Source organism: Giraffa tippelskirchi, chromosome 3 (genome assembly GCF_054371585.1).
Source record: "Giraffa tippelskirchi isolate mGirTip1 chromosome 3, T2T-mGirTip1v1.2.pri, whole genome shotgun sequence".
NCBI lineage: Eukaryota > Metazoa > Chordata > Mammalia > Artiodactyla > Giraffidae > Giraffa > Giraffa tippelskirchi.
The window spans coordinates 81747246-81763378 of record NC_137277.1 but is presented as its reverse complement, the minus strand read 5'-3'; the positions used below and the strand labels follow the sequence as shown (position 1 = coordinate 81763378).

Genomic DNA, 16133 nt, shown 5'->3' with positions numbered 1-16133 from the left:
CAGTCCATGGGGTCATAAAGAGTCAGACACGACTGAGTGACTGAACTGAATTGAAATGCTATGAGAATTCATGAATATAATAATTTCCCTTTATGCATAGTAACCATGTTGAAGGAGCCTTGATAAATGCAGCAAAGTAATGTCTCCACTTTTTAATATGCTGTCTAAGTTTGTCATAGCTTTTCTTCCAAGGAGCAAGTGTCTTTTAATTTCATGGCTGCACTCAACATCTGCAGTGATTTTGGAGCCCAAGAGAATAAAGTCTGTCACTGTTTCCATTTTTTCTCCATCTATTTGCCACGAAGTGATGGGACCGGATGCCATGATCTTCGTTTTTTGAAGGTTGAGTTTCAAGCCAACTTTTTCACTCTCCTCTTTCACTTTCTTCGAGGGGCTCTTTAGTTCCTCTTCACTTTCTGCCGTAAGGATGGTGTCATCTGCATATCTGAGGTTATTGATATTTCTTCCAGCAATCTTGGTTCCAGCTTGTGCTTCATCCAGCCCAGCATTTTCATGGTTTACTCTGCATATAAGTTAAAAAAGCAAGGTGACAATATATAGCCTTTATGTACTCCTTTCCCAATGTTGAACCAGTCTGTTGTTCCATGTCCGGTTCTAACTGTTGCTTCTTGACCTGCATACAGATTTCACAGGAGGCAGGCAAGAGAGTCTGGTAGTCCCATCTCTTGAAGAATTTTTCACAGTTTGTTGTGATCCACACAGTTAAAGGCTTCAGCTTAGTTAATGAAGCAGAACTAGACACTTTTTTGGTATTCTCTTGCTTTTTCTGTGATCCAAAAATGTTGATCCAACGGATGTTGGCATATGATGCAATGGATGTTGGCAATTTGATCTCTGGTTCCTCTGCCTTTTCTAAATCCAGCCTGAACATCTGGAAGTTCTAGGTTCATATATTGTTGAAGCCTAGCTTGGAGAATTTTGAGCATTACTTTGCTAGCATGTGAAATGAGTGCAAATGTTCAAAGTAGTTTAAACATTCTTTGATATCCCCCTTCTTTGGGATTGGAATGAAAACTGACCTTTTCCATTCCTGTGGCCACTGCTGAGTCTTCCAAATTTGCTGGCATATTGAATGCAGCACTTTCACAGTATCATCTTTTAGGATTTGAAATAGCTCAGTTGGAATTCCATCACCTCCACTAGTTTTGTTTGTAGTGATGCTTCCTAAGGCCCACTTGACTTTGCACTCCAAGATCATGGTGTGAGTGATCACACCATTAAAGTATGGGAGGAAACCCTAAAACTACTATTTTTTAAAACTTCTGGTGCTAGAAATCAATATGTAAGTGTGGATTTAGAGATGAATACAGAGAAAGAGACTGAAGTATAACTTTAATTTGATATATATAAACTGAGGCCTAAGGATAGTTAGGACTGTCAGTTTATAAAGTTTCTCATGTTTTCTTCAAGACTTCTAGTTGTGAATATGGTGATTATTTTCTTCTCTTGTTGAGATTTTAAGTTAAGGGCAAAACCCACTACTGTATTTTCTCTCCCTTCCATCAGGATTCTTTGGTTGGGATTGTTAAAACTAAGAACAAAAAGCCAGGCTAGGACACTTGTGCCAAGTCAGACTGAAGTCTACCAGGAATGAAGCTAGAAACTAGGAACTGACCTTTGGCAGAGGCATGCATAACCCTATTTGGGAATGTATAAATGTGAAAGTTGCTCAGTTGTGTCTGACTCTTTGCGATCCCATTGACTATACAGTTCATGGAATTCTCCAGGCCAGAATACTGGAGTGGGTAGCCTTTCCCTTCTCCAGGGCATCTTCCCAACCCAGGGATCAAACCCAGGTCTCCTGCATTGCAGGTGGATTCTTAACCAACTGAGCCACAAGGAAAGGTGGCGATAAAAAGACTTTAACAGAACTCACCATTGGTGTTCCCGTCAGTTTTGAAGGAAGATAAAATCAGCAATCCTCTAGATTTCTTCATAGGGTAGTTTGCTTTTGTACATGAGGATTTATAGCATTAGGTATCTTGAAAGTTTTAAATAACCAGAAGTTATTTTTTGGTTCCCTCTTTGGTAATATAACCATCCCAGATGGATTGGGGTCCAAATATATTTCACTTAAAGACAAGCCCTGCAAGTCTATTTTTATATATCTTATCTCTAATATTTAAGGGTATTTCTATCTTCCATGCAGTAGCCAGCCTCCAAAATGGTCCTCAGTGATCCTTGTCCCCTGTGTTTCCTCTCCCACTTAGTACTAGGGGTGGTCTGTCTGACCAACTGAAGGAGGCAGAAATGATGGTGTGTTACTTGCAACAGTTAGAAGCAGACATGAAACCACAGACTGGTTCCAAATCAGGAAAGGAATACATCAAGGCTGTATATTGTCACCTTGCTTATTTAACTTATATACAGAATAAACCTTGCGAAATGCTGGGCTGGATGAAGCACAAGCTAGAATCAAGATTGCTGGGAGAAACATCAGTAACCTCAGATATGCAGATGACACCATTCTTATGGCAGAAAGCGAAGAGGAACTAAAGAGCCTCTTGAAGAAAGTGAAAGAGGTAGAGTGAAAAAGCTGGCTTAAAACTCAACCTTCAAAAAACGAAGATCATGGCATCCGGTCCCATCACTTCATGGCAAATAGATGGGGAAACAATGGAAACAGTGACAGGCTTTATTCTCTTGGGCTCTGAAATCACTGCAGATGTTGAGTGCAGCCATGAAATTAAAAGACACTTGCTCCTTGGAAGAAAAGCTATGACAAACTTAGACAGTATATTAAAAAGCAGAGACATTACTTTGCTGACAAAGGTCTGTATAGTCAGAGTTATGGTTTTTCCAGCAGTCACGTATGGATGTGAGAGCTGAACCATAAAGAAGGCTGAGAGCCAAAGAATTGATGCTTTTGAACTGTGGTGTTGGAGAAGACTCTTGAGAGTCCCTTGGACTGCAAGATCAAACCAGTCAATCCCAAATAGTCATAATCAATCCTGAAATTCATTGGAAGGACTGATGCTGAAGCTAAAGCTCCAATACTTTGGCCACCTGATGCGAAGGACCAACTCATTAGAAAAGACCCTGATGCTGGGAAAGACTGATGGCAGTAGGAGAAGGAATGACAGATGGTTGGCTGGCATCATTGACTCAATGGACATGAGTTTGAGCAAGCTCTGGGAGATGGTGAGGGACAGGAAAGCCTGGTGTGCTGCAGTCCATGGGGTCGCAAAAAGTCGGACCTGACTGAGCAACTGAACAAACAACAACAATTCTCATCTTATTTGATATTTGAATACTGGGAAAGGTCATGCATGCTAAAATGTTTTCCCCCTTTTCCTTCACACTGCTATCCTGTCTAGATTTTTTGCTATCAGCATTGACTATATTTAAATAGTAATTAAAAAGATAAAGTTAAAAATGTTAAATATAAAGTTTTAATTATGGAAAATTTGAAACATATACAAAAGTAGGGAGTATATACGTCCCATCACCCAGCTTTAACATGACCAATTTTGTCTGACTTATTTTCCAAACACCTTAATGTCTCCTTTGCTTATCATCTGCATTGGGTTACTTGGATGCAAACTGAAAACATTGTCTTCTCCCATTGATATGTATTCTCCCATAAGACAAGGTAATTTTAGTAATCTTAATTCAAATCTGGGAAGCAGAAGTTTACCTGTTGTTCTCATGGATTGGTTCTAAAGAAAATGTTATTTAGCAGAAATATGTTTTTATTCTAGGCAAGTTTGTAACTGGTCATCATCCTGTACTGTATTATTTATTCAAAGGTATTAATAAAACTTAATTTTTACACATTTTTGTGGGGATTTCACATATTCATATGCTGAATTCTGAATTTACGCAATTTTTTCTCTGACATTTTAAGATCTGCTGGGAAGCTGGAAGATCTGTAGTTTAGTTATAATAAACAAACTCCTTCAGTGATGGAGTTTTAGAAAACTATAGTTAGAACCTGGGATGGTACTTACCATGACTTCATATGTACTTGTAGTTAAGGCACAAAGGGTAGGCCAGTGTATAGTCAACAAAGAATGATTTTCCTGACCCCTGGTGCTTTATAAGGAACACTCAGAACTAGCATGAAAAGTGGCTCATTCACTCACATATCTTCCCCTCCCTTTTGTAGAACCCCTGGCTGCAGCAGGGCCTGGATCTCTTCATGATTATTATTGCAACTAGTGTCATGTTTTTCCAGCTGGTGCACTGCTTCCCTGGGGAGGCTTCTTGCTGTTCACCCCTCTACGAGCCTCCTGCCTGCTCTCTGGGGAATCATCCTATGACTCTACTCTATATAGACAATGTCTGCTTCTAACCTGAATTGTGATTAAATGGATGGGTTTAAAAATTGATTATAGCTCACCACAAAAATAGTGTTAGAACTGACTATAATTAAAATTCCAGTTATGTGAATTTCAACTCTGTCCTCCTACCACATACAAGCAAATCAGAATATTGCTTTGGATCCAGGAGCTTTGGCATTTTTTAAAAAAGAAATGAATGTGCTGCTAGTACCTGGTATTTGAATGCCTTCGAAACAGAAATGAAAAATTGTCTAACACTTTAAACACACAACTATTTTGCGTACAAGTTTAAAGTAAGCTGGATCAAGGATCCATTTTGAAGACTGTTAAAGAGGGTCAGACAATATCTTTAAAGAACATATTTTAGAAAAGGACCCCTTTAACAGAATTAGTTGGCTTCCATTTAGACTGTCCTCGCATTCCCGCCTTGCGGTCTGGCTATCAGTTGTTCTACACAGGCCTCTACTTTGGGGTGTGTTTCCTGCTTTGTCTTCCTCTAGGGGCACCTCCTGGCATTAGCTTTGGCAGTCTTCCGTGACTTTGTCTCTTGGCTCATGGATCAATTTTATTGCTCATTTTATGACCCTGAATACTATATTTCTTCACCTTTCTCTAGTCCTGCATTATACTGACCCATGTAGAAAAAAACAGAAGAGAAAGAGGTTTAAAAGAAAGAAAAAAATAAGGAGGGGTGTTAAAAATAAGGAAAAAGAGTAAGAAGCACATGAAAAAGCTACCATATATCTTGCATGAAAAAGTCATTTAATATGTCAACATTTAAAAAGTAGATTTCAAAACCAGATATTGCTACTTTAAATGGTAGCTATAGGGCTGCAGTAGAAACACTGCATTGGTGGTTAATGTTGTTTAGTCGCTAAGTCGTGTCTGCCTCTTTGCGATCCCATGAACTGTGGCTTATCAGGCTCCTCTGTCCATGGACTTTCCCAGGCAAGAATACTGGAGTGGGTTGCCATTTCCTTCTCCAGGGGATCTTCCTGACCCAGAGATCAAACCTGCATCTCCTGCTTGACAGGTGGATTCTCTACTACTGCTCCACCCAGGAAGCTCGTTGGTGGTTAGTAGATCATTTTAAAAACCTAATTCAGGGACTTTCCTGGTGGTTCAGTGGGTGAGATTCTGCACCTCCACTTCAGGGGATCATGGGTTTGATCCCTGGTCTGGGAACTAAGATCATATGCCGCATGGCCTGAACAAAACAAAACAAACCGAAATTACCCAGTTCAAAGTAGCTTATATATTTCCTCAGATGTGATTGTTGGGGTAGTGAGAGGCAGTGCCATGGTTCAGTTAGACTAAGGAGAAAATTTGATTCTCTGTAAAAGCATAACGACAGAGTGACCATTATTAAAGGTGTGTGTACTCCAAATACACTCACAGTAGCTTCTCATACTATAATCCTATAACCCAAGTCAGTAGTGTCCCCTTTCAGAAGTCAATTCTTTCTAAAAAAATAATGGGAAATGGTGAGTAGAGATTATGCCACCTGGGAGGGTAAGCAGCAAATTACTGCCTCAGTAAGTTCTCCTGAATATGGAGTAGGAATTCCTAAAAGTGTCTGTTGTCCTAAAGCAGATTTGCCAGAGCTGAGTCTAGGCCCCTGGAGACCTCTGATTTATGCTCCAATATCCTCAAACCTGGCTCGCTCTGGTGCTCTGGAACAGTCTCAGTGTACTCAAACACACTCCTTTCCTTACCCGAGAATACTTTTGATCTATGGGGAAAAAAAAAAAAATTCTGATGGGCATGAATTAGCACAGAAAAGACTTGCCTTTGAGAATATCACTTGTTCCTGGGTGCTCCATCATTGTTGGCCACACACATGAAAGCATTGATGAGGAGGGCTAAGAAACCTGGAGACATGAAAAGTTCAAATGCTAGGATTTGTGAATAAAGAATTTTGCCAAGCTATCATCTCCACAGCATTAAAAAATGACCTTGGGAACATCCTTTTCACTCTTTACCACTGATTTAAATGCACCAATGTAAATAATATTGTAAGACAAACATAGCAGTGAGCCTGATTTCATAAGATAGCTTAAGCTATCATGTTACAACACAAAAGTCACACTAAATTTAGCTACCCCATTTATAAGAATTAAGTTTCTAGTCATATGTGAATTGGATTTGGAAATCTGATTTTGAAGTGCAGGAATCACTTTCAAAATGTGATAGTATGAAATTTAAAAATATGTATTTCATATAGAATGTATCAAAATGTGAAATTATTCTTTAAATATTTTTAACACCTTTGGTTTATGAATAGTGGGCATTTCATACTACTTTGTGGCAAGAGTGTTAACTACTTTTAGCATTCAGTTGTTTAGAGCTTACCCAGCAAATGTTTTAGTATATATCTGTAGAAATACTTTAGAGTAGCAGTTCTTAAATGTGATCTGGGAATCTTTGTTGGGTCCTCCAAACCCTTTCAGGGAGTGATCAAGGTCAAAACTATTTTCAAAACAGACTAAGGCATTATTTATCTTTTTCACTCTGATTCTCTCATAGGTGTAACATGGAGATTTTCGGTAGTTACATGGCATGAGGTATTTCAACTGATTGAATTCAGAAGCAGATATGAGAATTAAACTGTCTTCTATTAAGCAAAACATTAGTTTGAAAAAATGTAAAGGAAAGCCATTTCTCTCATGTCCCCCCAAATATAGTTATTTTTAGTAAAATATTTTATTTATATAAATATGTATTGGTTGATCATCATTATTTTAAAATAAATTGAAAAAGAAGTACTTTAAATATTTAAAAATTTTAATTTCTTATATAGTATAGGTAGATATGTAGGTAGATATAAACATAAACAAAAGCTCTTTGTGTGTGGGGGGTCTCGATTTTTAAGATTTATAAAGAAGTCTTAAGAGTCCAAACAGCTTAAGTTTACCTAAAAGCAAAACTTTAAATGTTTACTGGCTTAAAGTACTAACTGATAAATAGCAAATCTTGATTTTAATCTGTTCTAAAGAAAATAATTACTTTAAAGTAATTTTTGACTTTGGCTTCCAAAGTCCTTGCATATTTATCATTTTGCAATAAATCTGAGAGGTAGGCAGGTGAGAAATTACTCTTATCTAAAACATGAAGAAATCAAGAAACAGAGTTTTAGATTGCATAGTAAGTTAGTAGCAGAGCAGCTATAGAGTATAAAGTACTTTCAACTCTAACTGAATAAGTTGGCTAATTAATGCAATTCCTCCTCCTTTCCCTACATAGGGTGATTGTGACATATAAAATATTAAAATGGCATTGCAACAGAACATAGAACCACCTGTAGCCTCTTTCCCACTAAATATCTTCACTTCTCGAGCTAACTCAGTGCCCTTTACTGGAACAGACAGCTAAGCACGGTTAAATGCTTTCCTGTCATTCAAAAACATTGCTAACTCCTACAAAGTAGGAGTTTTTTATGTCTTCATCATTTGCCGGTAGAGCTTCTTTTTATAACTATGGACAGCTTCACAGGTATACCTGATAGGCTGACTTCCACTTGAGAATGAATTCCAGAGTACTGGTCTTTCCTGGATTGTCATGCTAATTCTCTGCTCAAGAACTTAAAATAACTTCCACCAGATCAATGTTTACTCTTCTGCTAAGTTTTCAATGCTCTTCGGATTTGGTTTCACATTTCTCATTGAACCTCATTTCTTTTCCCCCTAGTATGCATTATCTTATGTAGGAGGACTGTCATCCTTATACCAACCTCACTCTCACTTCCATAATAGAAGCTGGAATTTACTATACTCTTGCTCATTAATCCTTTTATACCCCTGGGAAGTTGTTATTACTATCCCAACTTTATAGACAAGGAGCTGAGCCCAAAGATATTAATGTGACAAGCTTGAGACAACACATCTTTCTGATCAATGGTGGAGCCAATATTCAAACCTATGTCTGTCTGGGAATGAGGCTAATGCTATTAGCCGTTACACCATATATATCAGTAAATGAATTAAATTTAAATAGGTTAAATGATCCAAGATTTTGTGCGAATACTTCCTAAAGAAAACAACTAAATGCTATTTACAAGAGACACATCTAAAACATATGAATACAAAAAGATTGTAAGTCATAGGATAAGGCCACCCTCTTACTCTCCACACTCACATACAAGCTGCCATAGTTAAACTTTAAGACAAAAATCATTATTAGAAGGCAAGAGGGATATTTGATAATTATAAAAGGTTCAATTCATCAAGAAAATATAATAATTTTGACATTTAATATACAGGTTCAAAGTATTGAAAGCAAAGACTAGCAGTAGAAGGAAAAAGAGATAAATCCATAATGATAGTGGGAGATCTTAACATACTTCAATAACTGATAAAATAAATAAACAAAATATCAGTTGGGATATAAAACAATACAATATATAACAATACTTGAATTTGAATACTTGAATATAAAACAGTACTTGAACAATACAATCATTAGATCAAATTTGTGTCTGGGGAACACTATACTCCTAAACAAGAGAGAATACAAATCATTCTTTTCAAATACAAGTGGAAACTATTTGGAACTGAATAATCATGAAAATAATGTTATCAAAACTTGAAGTTAATTGCTTATAGAGAAATTTATAGCCCTAAATGTAAATATCAGAAAAGAAACACAACAAAAGGCTGAGAAACCAATGAGCTAAGCACTCATTTAAAAAAAAATTAGGAAAAAACTGGAAGATAGGAAATAATATTAGTATAAATTAACTTAAAAAAAGCATACATATAATTGGATCAACAAAGTCAAAAGTTGGTCTTTTAAAAAAGTAATAAATTGTTAAATGCCTGGTAAATTGATTTAAAAAAAGAGAGATAGCAAAATAACCAGTATTGGGAATAAAAAAGTAGGACATTACCAAAGATTCTATAGACATTAAGTGATAATAGAAGATACTATGAAAAGCTTTATGTCATTAAATCTGAAAATGTAAATGAAGCAGACAATGTGCTAAAAAAAACTGTTAAAAACCGAAACAAGCAGATACAGAAAATCTGAGTAGCATTAAACTATTTTTATCTTTTAATAAAAAGACCTTCCCATAAAGAAAACTCTAGGTTCAGATTGTTTCTTTGGTGAATTGCAGCAAACATTTAAGGAAGAAATAATGACCAATCTTATACAAACTCTTCTTGAGCCTAGAAAACAAAGAAGTACTCACTAGCTTGTTTCATGAGGCCAGCAAAATCTGACATGTTTCTTTCTTTTTTTTTTTTTTTTGTGATTCTAATTTTTTTTTTTTTTTACTTTTATTTATTTATTTATTTTTTTTATAAATTTATTTATTTTAGTTGGGGGCTAATTACTTTACAATATTGTAATAGTTTTTGCCATACATTGACATGAATCAGCCATGGGTTTACATGTGTTCCCCTTCCCGGATCCCCCACCCACCTCCCTCCCCATCCCATCCTTCTGGATCATCCCATTGCCCCGGCCCTGAGCCCTTGTCACATGCATCGAACATGGAATGGTGCTCTGTTTCACATATGACAATACACATGTCTCAATGCCATTCTCCCAGAACGTCCCACCCTCACCTTCTCCCTCAGAGTCCATAAAATTGTTCCATGCATCTGTGTCTCTTATTCTGTCTCGCATATAGGGTTATCGTTACCATCTTTCAAATTCCATATATATGCATTAGTATACTGTATTGTTGTTTTTCTTTCTGGCTTACTTCACTCTGTATAATGGGCTCCCAGAATATTGGAAATAAAAGCAAAAATAAACAAATGGGACCTAATTAAAATTAAAAGCTTTTGCACAACAAAGGAAACTATAAACAAGGTGAAAAGACAGCCTTCAGAATGGGAGAAAATAATAGCAAATGAAGCAACAGACAAACAATTAATCTCAAAAATATACAAGCAACTTCTACAGCTGTATTCCCGAAAAATAAACGACCCGATCAAAAAATGGGCCAAAGAACTAAACAGACATTTCTCCAAAGAAGACATACAGATGGCTAACAAACACATGAAAAGATGCTCAACATCACTCATTATTAGAGAAATGCAAATCAAAACCACAATGAGGTATCATTTCACACCAGTCAGAATGGCTGCTATCCAAAAGTCTACAAGCAATAAATGCTGGAGAGGGTGTGGAGAAAAGGGAACCCTCTTACACTGTTGGTGGGAATGCAAACTAGTACAGCCACTATGGAGAACAGTGTGGAAATTCCTTAAAAAACTGGGAATAGAACTGCCATATGACCCAGCAATCCCACTGCTGGGCATATACACCGAGGAAACCAGAATTGAAAGAGACGCGTGTACCCCAATGTTCATCGCAGCACTGTTTACAATAGCCAGGACATGGAAGCAACCTAGATGTCCATCAGCAGACGAATGGATAAGGAAGCTGTGGTACATATACACAATGGAATATTACTCAGCCATTAAAAAAAATACATTTGAATCGGTTCTACTGAGATGGACATGTTTCTCTTAAAAGAAGGAAAATAACAGACCAACCTTACTTGTAAACATAACACAAAATATTAAACAAAAATTTAATACTACTCTATATTCAATGATACATAAAAAGGCCAGTATGTCATGATCAGGTTGGGTTTATGTCAGCATCGCAAGGTTGGCTGAAGAGTGGAAAACCAATCCATGTAATTTACCATACGAACAGAACAAAAGAGAAAAATCCTATGATCATCTCAACAGGTACAGAAAAATATCTGATAAAACTCATTTCCAATCATGATAAAAATTCTCAGCGAACTAGGATTAGAAGGGGAATTCCTTAATCTGCTAAAGGTTTGTTAAAAAACAAAATGAAACAAAAACTCAGCAACCCTGTTCAAACACTGGTGAAGTGTTGAAAGATTTCCCTTTGAAATCAGGAACAAGATAAAGGTGCCACTACTACAACTTCTCTTCAACACTGTATTGGAGGTTCTAGCCAGTTGACTAAAACAAGAAAAAGAAGGATGGAAAGGAAAAATCAACTATTACCATTCACAAATGATATAATTCTATGTAGAAGATGGAAAAAAACAAAGAGTAGCTAAGCCAGTGTGATACTGGCGTAAGGTAGATAAACAGACCAATGGAATATAATACAGAGCCTAGAAACAGACTAATGCTATGCCAACAGTTGATTTATGACAAAGGTGGTAATGTAGAACAAGGTATTTTCAACAAGTAGTGCTGAAACAACTGAATACTCATACTGGGGAAAAAAAATGAAATCTGATCTCCACACATTTACATTCCATTACAAATGTGAATGGAAAAACTCTTAAGGCTTCTAGAAGGTAATACAGGAGATCTATCTTTATTGTTGTTGTTTAGTCACTAAGTCATGTCTGACTCTTACGACCCCATAGCCCACCAGGCTTCTCTGTCCATGGGATTTCCCAGGCAAAGATACTGGAGTGGGTTGCCATTTCCTTCTCCAGGGGATCTTCCTGACCCAGGGATTGAACCTGCGTCTTCCGCGCTGCAGGTGGATTCTTTACCACTGAGTCACCGGGGAAGCCCAATAGTATATAATTGTATACCAGAGTTTATTCTACAATTAGTAGAGTTGTTTCCAGTTTGGTACTGTTTTGGGTAAGACTGCTATAAAATGTCTCTAGGTGGACATGTAGATGAATTTCTGTAATGTACTCATCTAGAGTAGAATTTCTAAGTCCTCAAGTATGCATATATTTAATAGATAATGAAATGCAAGGCTTTTCCAAAGGTATTGTGAAAAGTGAAAGTGTTTGTTGCTCATTCGTGTCCTATTCTTTGTGACACCATGGACTGTAGCCCTGCCAGACTACTCTGTCCATGGGATTTTCCAGGCAAGAATACTGGAGTAGGTAGCCATTCCCTTCTCCAGGGGATATTCCCAACCCAGGATCAAACCTGGGTCTTCTGCATTGCAGGCATATTCTTCACCACTGTGCCACCAGGGAAGCCAAAGGAATTGTACAAAATCTATTCCAGCAGCTTAGGAGAGTTCCTACATGAGAGTTCTGACTTGTTATTGTCAGTCTATTTAGTTTTAAATAAATAAATATGGGAAGTATCCTATGAAGCTGGAATAGATTTTGTACAATCCCTTTGGAAAAGTCTGGTATTTCATTGTCTATTAAATGTATGCATATTTGATGACCTAGAAATTTCACTCTTAGCTGGGTATGTTACAGAAATTCATCTATATGTCTACCTAGAGACATATGCAAAAATGTTTATAGCAACCATATCCACAACAAAAAACAAACTGGAAACAACTCCATTAATTGTAGAAAAAACTCTGGTATACACATTCGATGGAATACTATACAGCAAGGAAAATGAACGTACTGCAACTACATGCAACAATATGAATGAATCTCATAGTGTTGAGTGAATGAAAGCAGACATAAAATAACATACTATATCATACTATTCATATAAATGCAAAAAAACAGGAAACATATGCATGCCTTATTGATAAATATAAAAAACCAAGGAAATGTGTATCATAAAACTCAGGACAGTGGTTACCTTTGACAGGTAGAGAGGGTGAACTGATTGGGAGAGGGCACAAGAGGGACTTCTGGGGTGCAGGCAACCCTCTATTTTTCAATCTAGATGGAAGTTATATGAGTTTTTGATCTATGATAAATTATACTTTGGTTTACTTTGTCTCATTTCCTAATAAAAATGTATAAAATTCAGGAATTCCTTCACTCAAGGATCACTAATCAACTCTGAAGATAAGCAATGAAAGTCAGTGCAATACAGAAATTTGGTGCATGTTTCAGGAGTTAATTTCACTTTTTTGTGCTTCATATTAGAAGAGATGTTGTAAACGCAAATAAAGGGTACTCTCCATGGGGATTTAGGTTATTAAGGGCCAAGTATTTCAGGACTCAGAAGGAATAAGTTTGTGGAGATGGCCCTGCTGAATGTGATTATTACTGAGGTTTTGCCTTTGGAGGGAATCTCAACGGACCATTGCTGTTCAGTCGCTCAGTCGTTTCCGACTCTTTGCGACTCCATGGACTGCAACATGCCATCCTTCCCTGTCCTTCACTATCTCTCAGAGTTTGCTCAAACTCAATGGACCATGCCTCATGTGAAATATCTGTTTCTCTTAGGAAAGATGAAATAAGTAACAAGGCACTCCGCTTGAGCTTTGCTCTTGTAAGGAGAGGGGTTAGGAAATCCTTCACCAATGTAACCTACATCACACTTATTTCACTTAATAGTATCACAGTTTCTTCCCCACATATATCCCAATTCCTAACCAGTTAATTTTTACCATGTAGATGAAGCATAGGCTTAAATGCTTTTGCATCTCATAGCACATGAATTAGTTATGTAATAGGCTCTCACCAAGTGTTTTTACTGCCTACACGTGTTTAATTACTATGCACATATTTGAAATATATGTAATCAGTTTTTCTAATGCTATAATAGTTTACACCAAAACTATAATTTTGGTTTATATCAAATTTTCCATCACCCAGGAGGTAAGGTTTTTATTATTGTTAATATTGGCAAAATTTATATATTTTGTCTCCTGAGAGTTGGCAAGAAGCATGTTCAATCTCAATATGGAAAAGACTGTGGGAGTCAGTTAACTACATTTACATTTAAGGCATGACAATTAGTATTAGATTGAGCTCTCTGGGACTCAAGCAAAAATTAATAGACCTGTCCTATTTCAAAAAGATTCTGAGGCAGTTGTTGCTTATACAGCATTCTGGCAAAAAATCTAAGACTTTTGGAGAAGGAAATGGCAACCCACTCCAGTAATCTTGCCTGGAAAATCTCATGGACGGAGGAGCCCGGCGAGCTACTGTCCACAGGGTCGCAAAGAGTCGGACACGACTGAGCAACTTCACTTTCACTTTCACTAAGAATTTTACGTGATTGCAAGCAAACATGCTACTTGGTGTTTCAATACCGTTCTAGAAACATCTAGAAGGGTGTGAGAAGCTCAAAGACTATAGTTGCTGAATTCTCAAATTTAAGGAGTCTTTTTCCTTAGAGCATTCAGCAATTTACTTCTGCTTCTCCCTTTTTCCACTCCTTGTCTATCTCAAAAAGACAGTGGTTAGAAGCAGCAGCTAAACAGGAGTGGGGCTCAGTGATTCTGTAGCTAGACTGGATGTTTAATGGTGAACTCTCTCTTTAAGATTTGGTGATCCGGCATACAAATCAAGTCCTCTTCACTGTTTACCTGAATTTTCTCCAAATTATTAAATGGTTCTTTTGTATTGGTCACTTCTGGAATATCTTAACTCTTTTGCAGAAGACTGTGTTAGCAAGCAGGTGGCTATTCAGAAAGGAGGTGAACTCAATGGACTCAGAAAGCTTATGGCAAACGCCTTCTCTTACCATTCCCAAGACTTACTTTTAAATTGCACCTTATGCAAAAAGGAACTCTACTTCTGATGGTTGAGGTCTGCAAGGTGGCTTATAAAAGTCTATCTGATTAACTGGCTGAAAACGGTTGTGGAGCACAGTCCTACTGACACACCTCCAATTTCACTAGGTGTGACTCTCCAGAAATGAAGTCAATTTGTAGATGACTGAGATGTCTTTAAGAATAGTTGTTGGGTAATTTTGTTTGGGTTTCCCAGGTGGCTCAGTGGTAAAGAATCCGCCTGTAAATGCAGGAGATACAGAGTTGATCCCTGGGTCAGGAAGATGCTCTGGAGAAGGAAATGGCAATTCACTAAGTATTTTTGCCTGGGAAATCCCATGGACAGCGGAGCCTGGTGGGCTACAGTCCATGGAGCTGCAAAAGAGTTGGACAGGAGTTAGTGAACAAACAATAACAATTTTATCTCTAGCAACAGAAAACTTTGGCACTATTAGGAAAAGGAAGAAAAAGAAGGGTGCAACACTCAGTAACCACAGAAAGAGAATCTAGGTTGCCACTCAGCATTAGCGTTTACTAGCTGCACGCCTTTGGGCAACTTAAGTGTCTCCAAGTCTGTTTTCTTATTTCAGTTTTTTCAAAGCTTACTTAACTTGAGATCTAGCATTGAGCACAGTACCAGGCTCGAAGTAAGCGACGAGAAAATGATAGCAATTTGCTTTGATGGTTATAGGCAACCATTCAGTTTTGAGTTACTTTAGTGACCCCCGCAGGGAGGGAGAGCAGAGGTGGAGCCCAGGAAATGATGGCGTTGGTTCGCTCGTCAGGTCCCCCAGATGCTCCGAGGAGTCTGCTCCTGAAAGCTACTCCAGAGGCTCAGGCCACACCCGAGATGACCACCCAGCTCACTGGGACACCTTGGGGAGCGCTAGCGGTTTGGCTTCAGATCTAGCCTGACTAAGGCCGGGCCAATCCCAGGACGGCTCGAACTCACCTGCTTGACAGGTGTCAGTGGTCTGGGGCGTGAACGTAGATGCGGGCGGCCGCGGTGGGCGGGAGCTGAGAATTAAGAAGCTCCAGGCGCAGGGCACCCGCCGCCTAGTCGCCGCGGTGGCTGCCGGGATGCGCCGCAGCGAATGGTCGCGCCGGGCGCCGCTCTGAGTGACCTTTCACCCGCGCCCAGCGGCCCCGGGCGGCAGCACAAAGCGGAAGCCATGGCGGAGGCGGCGGCTGCGGCGGACGGGACGGCCCCGGGCGCCGGCTCCGGGTCCGCAGCGGACCGGGACCGGGACCGGGATCCGGAGCGGGACCGCGCCGGGCGGAGGCTGCGGGTTCTTTCAGGCCATCTGCTGGGCCGGCTGCAGGAAGCTCCGAGTATCAATGATTGCAAAGCGCGGAGAACCGCGGCGACCGCCACGGCGGCGCCCACTGCCACTCCCGCCGCGCAGGAGTCGGGCACCATCCCCAAGAAACGGTGAG

At 38.7% G+C, this 16133-nt stretch overlaps 2 protein-coding genes across 9 annotated transcripts in view; one reads left to right on the top strand and one right to left on the bottom strand.

Moving 5' to 3' along the window:
- Positions 1-15761, bottom strand: part of NFE2L2 (NFE2 like bZIP transcription factor 2) — a 175003-nt gene extending 159242 nt beyond the window's left edge. Inside the window, exons 1-2 of one of the 2 annotated variants that reach the window (XM_081579598.1) lie at positions 15649-15761; positions 6094-6175 (exon numbers count right to left, since the gene is read on the bottom strand). The gene's annotated coding sequence lies outside the window, so the exon portion shown is untranslated. The remainder of the gene's footprint in view (positions 1-6093; positions 6176-15648) is intronic. The other variant, XM_081579597.1, reaches the window with a different exon arrangement.
- Positions 15762-15851: 90 nt separating this feature from the next.
- The window catches only part of AGPS (alkylglycerone phosphate synthase), a 126041-nt gene continuing 125759 nt past the window's right edge, over positions 15852-16133 (top strand). For all 7 annotated transcript variants that reach the window (XR_014079397.1, XR_014079396.1, XR_014079395.1 and 4 more), the window contains exon 1: positions 15852-16128. Coding sequence is in view for 4 of the 7 variants with exons in the window: in XM_081579591.1 (XP_081435717.1) it covers positions 15869-16128 (260 nt within the window). In the remaining 3 variants the exon portion in view is untranslated. The remainder of the gene's footprint in view (positions 16129-16133) is intronic.